Raw genomic sequence first — 13,743 nt, forward strand, 5'->3', positions numbered from 1 at the left:
CACTTCTTATATTATCCTTGATAGAGCTGGAACCCATTCTACTAAGTCAAGTATCCCAAGAATGGAAAAATAAGCACCACATGTACTCACCATCAAATTGGTTTTAACTGATCAACACCTAAGTGCACATATAGTAATAACATTTATCGGGTGTCGGGCAGATGGGAGGGAGGAGGAGGGGATGGGTATATACATACATAATGAGTGTGATGCACACCGTCTGGGGGATGGACACGCTTGAAGCTCTGACTCGGGTGGGGGGGCAAGGGCAATATACGTAACCTAGACATTTGTATCGCCATAATATGCTGAAATAAAAAAAAAAAAAAAGGACTCCCTTCAGCTGAATACCGATCAGCATACTTATGTGTGAGGAAACTGCCAGAGGCTGCGGAAAGAACCACCTGAAAGGATTAAGGGAATAACACCCAGAGCTCACACAGGGCAGGGAATAGTTCCCGTTAGCAGTCAGAGAGAACATAATTTTCAGGGCATTGAATAGAATGCTCAAGAGTGTTGCCTCAGAAGTGAGAAAAATTCACCCTAGAGGAAATGCTCTGGTCCCACCTGACAAAGATTAAAAGCAAGACTTGAAAGGATCAAACTGTTTCCAAGTAACCTACCCCAGAAGAAAGCTCAGGAATATTTTACAGGAATACAAAAATATTCTGCACCCAAGAAGGTAAAATTCACAGCATTAGGCATCCAATAAAAAATTATCAGGAATGCAAAGAGCTACCATTTTGTTATTTTAAGAAATAATTTTGGGGTTTTACTGAATCTTAAATTTTCCTTAAAAACAAAACCAAAACTTCCATTTCTGTTATTTTCACCTTGTGGGTTAATCTCAAAATTCCTCATCCACATCATTACCCATATGAAATATTAGCACTTCTAAGGCAAACAGCATAGAGGGTAAAAGCGCAAGATTTTTTAAGACAAGAAAACCAAGGTTTGAATTCTTTCTTCTCAACTTATCTTTGTGTTTCTGGGAAAGCCACTGAACCTGAGTTTCGGTTCCCTTATCTATAAAACAGGTATAATAGTATTTGCTTCGTAAGGCTGCTGTAAGAAATATGCTAAACTCTTAACAAATAGTAGGTATTATTTAGTAATTATCACATTATCATAAGAAAAGTTACTATACCATACATTCAGTCAAACATTTACTGAGCACCTATCATGTGCCAGGTACTATTAGGCACCAGGAATACAAAAGAAAAAAAGACAGTGTTAAGAAGACTCAAAGTAAATCTTATGTTAAATCAACACTTAAAAGTTCATTTCAAGTACAAAATTCGCATTCTATTTCTTAATTTCTAAGTAGGGCAATTATTTTAAGTTCCTCCTGTAAAAATTAAAGGATGATTTTTTTTTCTCTATGAAAGGAAAAATAATCTAGAAGTTGTCAGGTTCAACCAATTAGGGCATGTCTGAGAAATCCCTGGAATCCGAAAAACATGGTGACTCTTTAATTTAAAAGCAACCTGCAATTAACATCACCTTTCAAAATTATCGTCAAATTAGTAGACTAAATTATATTCAGACATAAAATACATAAAATGGACCAATCTGTTATTATGATAATCTTTTCAGAAAGGCTGGGCCAACAGATGTAAGGAACTAAAATCAAATTCAAGTTTGTATTTCATTTGCTCATTCCACTTAAATGGTGACAGATGGTTTAAATATTAACTCCGTTAATATAACATTTGCATATTCACTATGAATCTGATTGCCTTACCTCACAACTTCATAAATTCATTGTATTAATTTTGCTATATGGCTGCCCATTTCATTCAAGGTCTTCTAACCCCTTGTCTCTCAAAGTGCGGTCCTCGAACCAACAGCAACAGCGTTACCTGGGACCTTGTTAGAACTACAAAATCTCATTTGCCATATCAAACCTATTCTGGCATTTTTAACAAATTCCCCGATATGCACATTAAGTATGAGTAGCATAGCTCTAAAACACTGGGGTGTTTTTACTTTTTTTTTTTTACTGTGTTACAAAAAGTGTATTTGCTTCCAAATTGCGCTTAATTTCTCTCTAGATAGTGACTTTTAATAAGAAAAATTCAATTTAGAGAAGTAAATCAAATCAGTATACATAATAAGTATATTATATATTCTATAAAATATATTAGATATGCTATATATAATAATCTTTTTGTCTTAGATTTGACCTTACCTCTCAACTAGGACTTCAAGTCTTAGAAATCTTATTGTACTATTCATTTTTCCTCTTGGGTTGACATTTTTGTCTTGGCATGTAGCCATTGTGATGAAAGTCTCCTCTGTAATTAAACAACTATATAGAACAGTACCAGGAGAACAGATTCTCCCCATAATTTCAGAAAAAAAATGAAAAAACTCAAAATAGGTTCAACCAAGGTTGAATTTTAAAGTTTCTGAAATAAAAAAACAACTAGAATGACTCTATCCTCCACAATAATATATTTTTATGCTTTACCTAACCTATCTTTTTTCATTGCAAGTACCACATATTTTTAAAATAAAAAATTCACATGGGACTTAGAGAGTACAGTTCTTTAGATGGCTCATCTTTTATTATTATTATTATTGCACAATAGTCACAGTGCCCATAAAATAGAACGAATCTTGTTTTCTCTTTCGTTTTTCCAAAAAAATGACAGACCTAGGCTGAAACCGATCACAGCAGGTAGGATGGTTCGGCACAGATTCAAAGGAAGGTACAAATGTTCAGTTTTCAAAAGCACTGCAAAAGCCAACCTCGTCTCTTGTCACTGTAGCCATGGCTTCATGCCAAACATTTGAAAACTGGTGAAAAGTGCTATTCCTTATAAGCAATTATGAAGAGCTTTGCAAAGAGAAGGAAAAAAGAGCAATAACAATCAACTCCTTAGAATGGTCAAATGTCCATGGCCTCTGGGTTGCAGGGTAAGAATTTAAGAGTTACCTGGCTGCATCCGAGCCAATGCACCCAACACAGAAGCCTTAAAAGAAAGGGTTTAAAGAGTATTAAGAGAAGGTATCAAGGAACCTGTTGGAGCAGTCGCAAAAATTAAATGCATCCTCAAATAGTCCTGGCTTTTTATAAGACCCAATCATAGACCAGTCATCCTTGAATTTAATTCTTCCTTCACCCCATTTTGCATTTTCAGCCTCTATCATTTCTCAGGATACAGTGTTCCTCAAGAGTACAACTAAGTGTTTAATGCCTTTTTTATGGTCCTAGATGCATTGATCTCAAACTTTAAGGAATGCTACAGCTCTAATATTCTAGAATGTGGTGAATAATTCGTCATGCCCTATCGCTACTCACAATCACAGCCAAGCCTCTCAGAAGAACTGTTCATGCGTAATGGCTTCACTTCCTGACCCATCACTCACTCTTCAGCCCACTCCTGTCTGGCTTCCACTCCCTTCACTCCATGGAAACTTGTCTTAGCAAAGACCATTAAGGACCTTTAGGCTGCTAAACTCAATGGACACCCCTTCATCATCATTTTTCTTCACTTTGCAGCACAATTCAACAAAGTTAAGCAATCATGCTTTCCCTCTGAAATAACTCTAATACCAGTGAGGAACTTCATTCTTCTGGGTACCACACTGCAATAGCATTCTAAGTGATCTTCCTAAGTCTGCTTATATTCTCCTCCAATTCCAACACTATGCAGCCAGAGTGGGGATCTTTCAAAGATGAAAAGGCCCCTGTTTAAAACTCTTCAGTAGCTTCCTATTGGCTTTAGAATAATGTTCACCAAGGCACCTGCCTACCTCTCCAGACAGCCTCACCTCAAGCTATCATTCCCTTTGTTCGATAAGCACCGACCTTACTGGCCTTCTCACTACACATTACACATGCTGAGGTTTTCCCAGGTGTGGGGCCTTTGCACATGTTGTGTCTTCTACCTGGAATATTTGTTCTCTTTATTTTACTCTTCTCCTACCTACTGCTGTTCAAAACAAACATACACATGAGTGTGCACACACATGAACACACACCCACGTGTGTGCATAATCCAAAACCCCAGCACCCACATCCAAACCAGACCAATGGGAACTGAATGACTGGCAATCTGTGGTGTTAAAACATACCACCAGAACAAAATAATAATAACAGCAAACCCTTATATAACTTAACTTATGCCAGGTACTATTTTAGGTGATTGAGTAAGTACTAACTTATTCAATGCCCAAAACAACCCAATGAAGTAGGTACAGGCATATCTTGTTTTATTGCACTTCATTTTATTGTGCTCACAGAAAACTGTTTTTTACAAATTGAAGGTTTGTGGCAACCCTGCATCCAAACAAGTCTATCGGTATCATTTTTCCCACAGCATGTGCTCATTTTGTGTCTCTGTGTCACATTTTAGTAATTCTCACAATAAAATATTTCAAATTTTTCATTATCATTATATCTCTTATAGTGATGAGTGATCTTTGATGTTACTATCGTAATTGTTTTCGGGAATCACGAACCATGCCCATATTAGACAGTGAACTTAATCTATAAATGTCATGTGTGTTCTACCTGCTCCACCAACTGGCTGTTCCCCTGTCTCTCTCCCTCTCCTTAGGCCTCCCTATTCCCTGTGACACAACAATGTTGAAATTAGGCCAGTTAATGACCTTTTAATGATCTCTAAGTGTTCAAATGAAAGGAAGAGGCACATGTCTCTCACTTTAAATCAAATGCTAGAAATGATTAAGTTTAGTGAGGAAGGCATGTCAAAGGCTGAGACAGGCCAAAAGTTACGCTTCTTGTGCCAGTTAGCCACGTTGTGAATGCAAAGGAAAAGTTCTTGAAGGAAATTAAAAGTGCTACTCCAGCCAATCACAAGAAAGCAAAACAGCCTTACTGCTAAGACGGAGAAAGTTTTAGTGGTCTGGAGAGAAACTGAAACTAGCCACAGCATTCCCTTAAGCCAAAGCCCAATTCAGAGAAAGGCCCTAATGCTCTTCAATTCTATGAAGGCTGAGAGAGGTGAGGAAGCTGCAGGAGAAAAGCTGGAAGCTAGTAGAGATTGGTTCATTAGGATTAAGGAAAGAAGCTCTCTCCCTAACACAAAACTAAAAGTGCAAGGTGAAGCAGCAAGTTGTGATGTTGAAGCTGCAGAAAGTTATCCAGAAGATCTAGCTAAAATCACTGATGAAGCCTCAAAGCTTCAAAAGACAGGCTGATTCTCTTGTTAGGAACTAATGCAACTGGTGACTTTAAGTTGAAGCCAATTTCCATTCTGAAAATCCTAGGGCCCTTAAGAATTAAGCTAGGCAGGGCGCAGTGGCTGACGCCTGTAATCCTAGCACTCTGGGAGGCCAAGGCGGGCGGATTGTTTGAGCTCAGGAGTTCGAGACCAGCCTGAGCAAGAGCGAGACCCCCGTCTCTACTAAAAATAGAAAGAAATTAATCGGACAACTAAAAATATATATAGAAAAAAAATTAGCCGGGCATGGTGGCGCATGCCTGTAGTCCCAGCTACTTGGGAGGCTGAGGCAGAAGGATTGCTTGAGCCCAGGAGTTTGAGGTTGCTGTGAGCTAGGATGACGCCACGGCACTCTAGCCCAGGCAACACAGTGAGACTCTGTCTCAAAAAAAAAAAAAAAAAAAAAAAGAATTAAGCTAAATCTAGTCTGCCTGTGATCTATAAATGGAGCAAAAAAGCCTGGATCACAGCATATCTGCTTATAGCGTGGTTTGCTGAGTATTTTAAGCCTACTGTTGAGACCTACTGCTCATTGACAATGTAGCTGGTCACCCAAGAGCTCTGATACAGACATACAAGGAGATTAATGCTGTTTTCATGCCTGATAACACATCTATTCTGTAGCCCATGGATCAAGGAGTAATTTCAACTTTCAAGTCTTACTATTTAAGAAGTACATTTTGTAAGACTATGGTTGCCACAGATAGTGATTCCTCTGATGGATCTGGGCAAAGTAAGTTGAAAACCTTCTGAAAAAGATTTACCATTCTAGATGCCATTAAGAACATTAGTGATTCACAGGAGGAGGTCAACATATCAACATTAACAGGAGTTTGGAAGAAGTTGATTCCAATCCTCATGGATGACTTTGAAGGGTTCAAGATTTCAATGGAGGAAGTAACTGCAGATTGGTGGAAATAGCAAGAGAACTAGAATTACAAGTGGAGCCTACAGATGTGACTGAATTGCTATAAGTTCATAATAAAACTTGAATAGATGAGGAGTTGCTACTTATGGATGGATAAGGAAAGAAAGTTATTTCTTGAGATGGAATCTACTCCTGGGGAAGATGCTGTAAACATTGTTGAAGGATTTAGAATATTACATAAACTTAGTTGGTAAAGCAGCAGCAGGGCTTGAAAGAACTGACTCCAATTTTGAAAGAAGTTCTACTGTGGGCAAAATCCTATCAAACAACATCACATGCTACAGAGAAATCTTTTGTAAAAGGAAGAGTAAATCCATGTGACAAACAGCATTGTCTTATTTCAAGAAATTTTCACAGCCACCCCGACCTTCAGCAACCACCACCCTGATCAGTCAGCAGCCATCAACATCAAAGCAGACCCTCCACCAGCAAAAAGATTACCACCTGCCCAAGTCTCAGATGACTGTTAACATTTTTTAGCAATAAGTTATGTTTTAATCAAGGTGTTAATACATACATTGTTCTTTTAGACATAATGCTATTGTACATTTAATAGACTACAGAATAATGTAACCATAAACTTTTATATGCACTGGGAAACCAAAAAATTCATGACTTGCTTTATTGCGATGGTCTGGAACTGACCTCCAATATTTCCAAGGAATGCCTGTCCTATTGTTCTCTCTTTTTAAAGATAAAGTAAGGTATAGAGAGATTAAGAAACTAAATCAATGTCACAGAAATTCAGTGCCAAAGGTAGGATTCAAATTTAGTCCTGTGTGAGTGCTTGACTGCCAAAGAGCATGACAACTTGGTTATGGATGTTTTAATCCTCCTTTCCATAATTACATAGTTATTTGGACAAATACCATATCCTCCACTAGACTGAAAACATCAGCGAGAGAAGGGATCTTTATATCTTGCTCATTGCTATATTCCTAGCACTTTGAATAGAGTCTAGCACATACTTGATGCTAAATATGTATTTGTTAAATATATGAATGTTTACTACTCCCCTGCATAATTGAGAACGTAATGGGTTCCAACCTTGTCTCCTATCACTACATATATGTGTGTGTACATATTTATACATACGTATTTTTTTATATGTTAGCGGTCGGCCTGTCAATTCCTCGACATGCCTGGCAGTCCCTCGGTGTCCCCTCCTCCTGTCCAGGACGCATTTGGGGCACCGATCCCCCAGTGTGGCCGCTGGCTTCAGTCCTCCCTCCCTCCCCGGGGGTGCGAGGGCCTCGGAGCTACTTCTGCCTTCAGACCTCACCTTCCATGTGGGGGAGGAGGCTGTCCCAGCTTCCAGACCAGGCCCAGGCAACTCTCCGGTGCCTGAGGGAATGTAGCGACCATACCGCTGCAGAGGCCACTGGGCCGCTCCTCCTCCAGGGAGCCCGAGGCCGGCAGGCACTTTTCCCGCCTCCGCCATGTCTGACCTCCACGCACGCGCAACCGGAGGGAACCTGCCAATCTGCGCACCTAACCAATCAGGAAGCGACCCAAGGCCCGCCCTTCCCCTCAGCGGAGGCCAATGGGCAGGCTCAGAAGACTCCTGGAGGGGGCTCCTCGGGGCGTTGGCGTCGCTTTCGACCATGGCACCGAGTAGAGGTTGTCACTTATACCTTGAAGTGGGGTTGTGACGCTTGTAAGTGGTAGTTGATCTCACCCCTGCAGCATTCTGGCCCTCTGCTTCCCTCAGGCAGCACATGTCATCGTCCAGCAGCTCTGACTGAGAAATTTCCCCAAACTGAATGACTCCCTATAACTTCTACTCGCTGGCACCAGGCCGGCTCTGGGAGGCTGCCTGGACAAGGGTGGTTCCCTTCCTCACAGCAGCCTTCCAGATGACTAAGTCCCTGACCCCGCCTCAGACCCACCACAACACAGCCCCAGTTCCACCCGCCATTTGGGAAACGTGGTTATTTCCTCATCATCCATCCTGCGGCCGCCTAGACATAATTCCCTGCAGACTCTGAGAGGAGCAGATGGGTGGGGGCTGCCGGCGACAAGAGATATGCCTCAATCAAACAGCAGCTGCAACTAAACGACATTTCTGCGTGATTTATAGTTGACAGACCATTGCCACATCTGTTATTTCATTTGTCCTCCCAACAACCTTGTGGCGAATTAAAGAAGCAAAACAAGGATTATTACCCTCATTGAACAGAGGAAGGCAAAATAAGGACCAGAGGGCAGAAGAGATTTGTCCACGGTTATACAGCCAGTGAATGGCAGAGCCAGAGTAGAACTGTGGACTCCACCACCTCTCCATGTGTCCTCCCGACTAGCAAAGAATTTAGTCTGTGTCAAGTCAGAAGCAAAGTGTACAAAGGGTGGAGGCTATGTTAACCAAACACATAGAATAGAATTAAAATGTGAACAATTTTTAAAACTGCATCCGTAAGGGTACTAAATGCACAGACAATGGTTGGAGAGATGGTATTGTATTCACTCTACAAAGCGTCAGTTAAATATCCGCAGTGTGCAAACAACTATGCTAGTCAGCATAGGGGTTACAGAAATGGATAAGGCGTGTAACCTAACCTTCTGGGACCTCAGGATCTAATAAGGAAGACGAAGCAAGGTGCAAACATACCCATGATACCTGACAGTTAATGCCACAGGAAAGGTACAAACCATGTGCTCTAAGGGTTCAGATGAAGTAGAAAATCTACCGATGGGGAGAGGCAGTGGCATTTGAGTCAGGACTTGAGGGATGAGAAAAAATATCCCAAGGGAAGATGGAGGAGACTAGTATTTCACCTAGAGGGGAAGTTGAGGAGCGAAGCTCCAGAAATGAGGTAATGACATTAACTAGCTAGAATGCAAAGTTGTTTTTTAAGGAAAAAGAGGCAAAATGTGAGTTGGGGCAAAAGAGCATAGAACAGCTGCTAGGAAGTATGGATTTTACTAGGTAGGTGGTAAGGAATGTGGAAAATTTGCATAAGGGACGGACACTATCACACTGGCAGTCGGGCAGGTTAATCTCTCAGGAGCATGTGGGATAAACTGGATTAAAGCAAGCAAGATGTGTTACTTATGTTTCCAGTGCTCCAGTAAAGTTTACCGAAGGGCTCAGATTTCAGAAACTGCTTCTGAAGGTCTTTAAATGACACAGCAGTACTGCATTTAATGTAGTAGTAAATGGTTTAAAACTTGGTTTGAATCCCAGGTTACTTGCCAGCTGTGTGACCTTGGGAAGTCACTTAACCTCTTTGTAAAACAGAGTTATTAAACAACTACATTAACAGGGTTTTTTGAGAAGATAAAATGAGAACATATGTGGGAAAACACTTGGTAGATTACAAAGTGGTACATATGTTGGTACTTTCTATTTCCAGGGTTAAAGTGACTTTCCGTGGGCTCCCTGCAGGCAGGGAGGATGGCAATGGGAGCCTGACATTGGGTCTCAGAGGCACTCACCTTCCAGGTCCAGGGCTGCGGCCGCTGTCAGACACCCTTCACAGGAGCAGATGGTGCTCACAGTTGGGACCCTGTCAGTGCCCAAGGACACCGAGGGCCCTGCTGGGTTCCCACCTGCAAGCTCCCTTCCTAGACAATGCACCTGTGCTCCAGCTTCTGGGGCCACCAGCGTCTGCCAAGAACAGGTCACGTCTGCAAAGGGAGATATGATAAAGCCACAGCTCAATGTACAGATGCTCTTACAAACTCATAATATTAACAAATGTGACTTGAGCACTCAAGAGGTCCCAGGCACTGTGTTAGGTGCTGGGGATATAGTAGAGAACAAAGCAGACTTTGCATAAGGGAGTAACAGAGCTTCTGCCCCTGAAGCTCATAGTCTAGTCTAGTGGAAGGCAAAACACTGAAGAAATTACTCCATATTTTTAATGGCCATTGGGTTTCTTTTTTAAAGATAAAGCTGTAATATTTATTAAGGTATAATTTTATATGATAAAAAGCACAGATCTCATATGTTCAATTAGGCAAGTTTTGACACCTATATACACTCATGTAACCACCATCCAAAGTAAAATATAGAACATTTCCAAAACCCCTAGTTTCCCTTGTGAGTGCTTCCTCTCTGTTAATATTACCCCATAAGGGCAACCACTGGTCTGATTTTTATCACCACAGCTTAGCTTTCCTGTTCTGGGACTTTATATACATGAAATCACAAAAAATGTACTCTTATATCTGCTTCTACTGCTTGGTGTAATTTTGTTTTCTTAGCTCCGTCCCTGTTATTGCACGTATCAATAGTTCATTCCTTTTTAGTGCTAAATAGCAATCTATTGTATGACTGTTTCACAGTTTGCTTATTCTTCATCTGTTTCTGGTCTTTTGGGTTGTTTTCTAGATCTTTATTTTTCCCTAAGACTGTTATGAACATTTTTGTACAAGTCTTTTTTGTAGACGTGTGCTGTCATTTATTTTCAATAAATACCTAGGAGTAGAATTTCTGGGCCCTAGAGAGGTATGTGTTTAACTTTATAAAAAACTGCCAAAGACTCCTCTGGTGGTTGTGCCATTTTGTACCCCCACCAGCCTCTTTCATTTTAGCCACTCTAGTGAATGTGTAGTGGTTTTTCATTGTGATTTTACTTTGTATTTCCCCGATGATGCATGATGCTGAGTCCCATTTCAAATGGCTTATTGGCCATTTGTATATCTTATGTGTGAAGTGTCTGTTCAAATCTTTTGCCATTATTAATTTATGGGAGTTCTTTATATATTCTGAGTAACAGTCCTTTGTCAGATATGTGTAATGAAAATATTTTTGCATTCCATGACTTGCCTTTTCATTCTCTTAACAATGTTTTCAAAGAGCAGACATATTTAATTTTGAAGAAGTGCATTTTATTAATTTTTCAGGTGCTTTATTTTAGTGCTTTTTGTGTTCCGCCTAAGAAAACTTTGCCTTCCCTAAGATTGCACACATATTCTCCTGTGTTTTCTTCTAGAAACTTTTGCATCTAGGCATATGATCTTTCTTGCATTAAATTGTTTGGGTGGAATGAAGTAGGGATTAAGGTTCATTTTTTTCCCATGTGGGTATACAAATACTGTTACCCAGGAGCAGCTGTCAACCGGTGATTAATGGAAATTGTCATAAAAATACCCCAGCTCCCTCACTCCTCATGTGGGATAACTCTGAGATTTGTGTAATACCCTGTTTCCTAAATTCCCCAGTGGGATCAAGCTCATTACCCATCATGGTAACTGGCTTGGTAATGATTCTTTCTGGGCTAACTTCCCTTTCTCCCTCCCCTACCAGTTATTCCTGGGATCACCTCTCAAATAAATTGCTTGTGCTTGAATCCTTGTCCCAGGGTCTGCTTCTGAGGGAAACTAAACTAAGACAGGGACAAACAAGACAGACATCCCTGACCTCATGTATTTAGCTTTAAGATAGTTACATACAAGATGATAGTGTAAGAGGCATCTGGAGGAGAGAGAAGTCATTCTCACGTCCAAAGGAGACCCTCCAGGGAGGGGGAGGAGGGGATGGATAAATCCACACCTAACGGATGCTGTGCGCTCTATCCGGAGGGTGGGCGCGTTTGTCAGGTGGTGCAAAGGCAATTTATGTAACCAAAGCATTTGTACCCTGGTAATACTCTGAAATAAAAAATTTTAAAAAATAAAACAATAAAAAGTAGCCCCTCAAATGCTTTGCTGACTAACAACAGCTGAACAACAGCAATTGTGGTCAGAACTAATAAATGACCAGTGACCATGAGTTAACACATCCCCCTCTTTGGAGACTGTTACTGGTTAGAAAAACCTTGCCCCTGAAGTTTTAAAAAAAAGAAAAAGTCATTTATTTCACTGAACATCTTTTTCATCCAAAATCCTTTTACTGTGTAATTCTATTTTACAGATGGCATAAATAACACAGAGAGATGCTAGCTGCGTGGGTAAGTCAGCATCATTGTTGGAGGCAGGCTGCAGGACTGGTTTTGGAATCCTAGCATACCCCTTTCAAAGCAGACTAGGGACCCCATACATCACTTCTCCCTAGCACAGTGAGTCAGCAAAGGAAGTGATGGCTTCAGCCTCCTTGGATACTGTAGATGACAAGATGACAGGCTTTGCTCTGCCTGCTGTGTCCCTCAGCAACAGCTCTGGGACACCACGCAGAGTGGTTGAGAACTGCAGAGCAATGTTAGTGACTTTGGGGGTTTCCCCAGAAGAGCCCTGTTTGCATCGGTCAAGCCAGATGAACTTGGTTCATCACGTTAGAGCCAGGGATGCTGTGTAAGAAGGGGATGTTCCCACGGCGCTTTGCACTCACTACTAGAAAGCAATTATTTTCACGTTTCTACTCTGTATATTTCATGTGCAAAAACCAACTGCTCCATTGCATGTAACTGAAGGGATTGCGGCGTGACCAGGCACAGACAATCCCAACTTGTGCACAGGCTGCTGATCACCGGCACACCATGAAGAGATTAACATTGACTTTTCCCGTTTATTAAAATCACAGAGAATAATAAACTGGTAAAAAATATTTGCCAGCTGGTAATTTTGGGAGCACATTTTACAACGGTAGATTAGAGTCAGAAAAAGGAATTTAAAGCAAATCCTAAAGAAAGACTATGAACACACACTTTGAAGAATGGGACCGTATATTATTTATGTTGGAATCCAGAGTTCCTGGCACGTGGTGGGTTCTCAATTTTTTAAAAATGAAAAGACTGAAAATTTTAATGTAGAAGCAAGAAAGGGACAATTTAAAAATCACTTTGAGTGTATAAAAGGGCTAACTGGGGAAATGGTTAATAACCCTTTCCCATCCTACCTCTACACAGTTGGAACGAGAAGAAACATATTCACACATGTCATAAGGTATCTGAGCTAATGTTAAAGAGGAAATTTTTGTGTTTCCAAATCTTAATCTAATAGTTGCTCTACCAGGGGAATTTCTAACCTGGATGCCTACAAATATATCGTCAAATACAGAAGCATAGAATCTCTAGAAATCTCTCCCAATTTGAGGCATCGCTTATTCCATCATCTGTTGCCTGATCCTGGAGAAGTCATTGAACTCACCTCTGTAGAGTGAAATTTAAAATTTACACCTCAGAGGGCAGATGAAAGCATCATAAAGAAAATGCTTTGTGCTGGGAGTGACTCAGCAGCAGCATTTTTGAGCTTAGTGGTTGGGAATATTTTGAATAATTTAGCCTGCAGCCATCGCAACTGTACCTCCAACAGATGTTAGGTTAGGGCTGGCTGAGGCTGGGAGGTCAAAGTTTTAGGGCTGCTTGTACCGTTTCTGTACACCAAAGGCTTTAGCTGTGAGGGCATTCATGTTTCCCAATGAAAATCCTTTCTCCAGGCGATAATTCTAATGCTAAATTGAGAGACCCGAGGAAGAGCTGATTTTTTTTTGGAGTGGTCATATCAGTTCGACTAATTTGTTCATTCATTTATTCAGTAGGTATTTGTTGGACTTACTCTGTGCCAGACACTAACAAGGTAACAGAGATACAAACATGAATAGGACACAATTCTTCTCCTGAAGACGCTTACAGTCTAGTAGAGGGACAGACACAAACACAAACAATTTGTAATATAATGTGAAAAATGTTCAATAAAGATAGGAAAGGGGGAGTGATACATTCAAACAAGAGCAGTTAA

General features: G+C 40.6%; 1 protein-coding gene across 2 annotated transcripts in view; it reads right to left on the reverse strand.

Annotated features, from left to right (window-relative positions):
- REC114 (REC114 meiotic recombination protein) overlaps positions 1-7,585 on the reverse strand; it is a 131,158-nt gene extending 123,573 nt beyond the window's left edge. The window contains exon 1 of one of the 2 annotated variants that reach the window (XM_012640622.1): positions 7,406-7,585. In XM_012640622.1, the coding sequence (XP_012496076.1) occupies positions 7,406-7,564 (159 nt within the window). In that variant the 5' untranslated portion in view covers positions 7,565-7,585. The remainder of the gene's footprint in view (positions 1-7,405) is intronic. The other variant, XM_012640624.1, reaches the window with a different exon arrangement.
- Positions 7,586-13,743: the final 6,158 nt, after the last annotated feature.

This window comes from Propithecus coquereli, unplaced genomic scaffold (assembly GCF_000956105.1).
Source record: "Propithecus coquereli isolate 6110/MARCELLA unplaced genomic scaffold, Pcoq_1.0 Scaffold155, whole genome shotgun sequence".
NCBI lineage: Eukaryota > Metazoa > Chordata > Mammalia > Primates > Indriidae > Propithecus > Propithecus coquereli.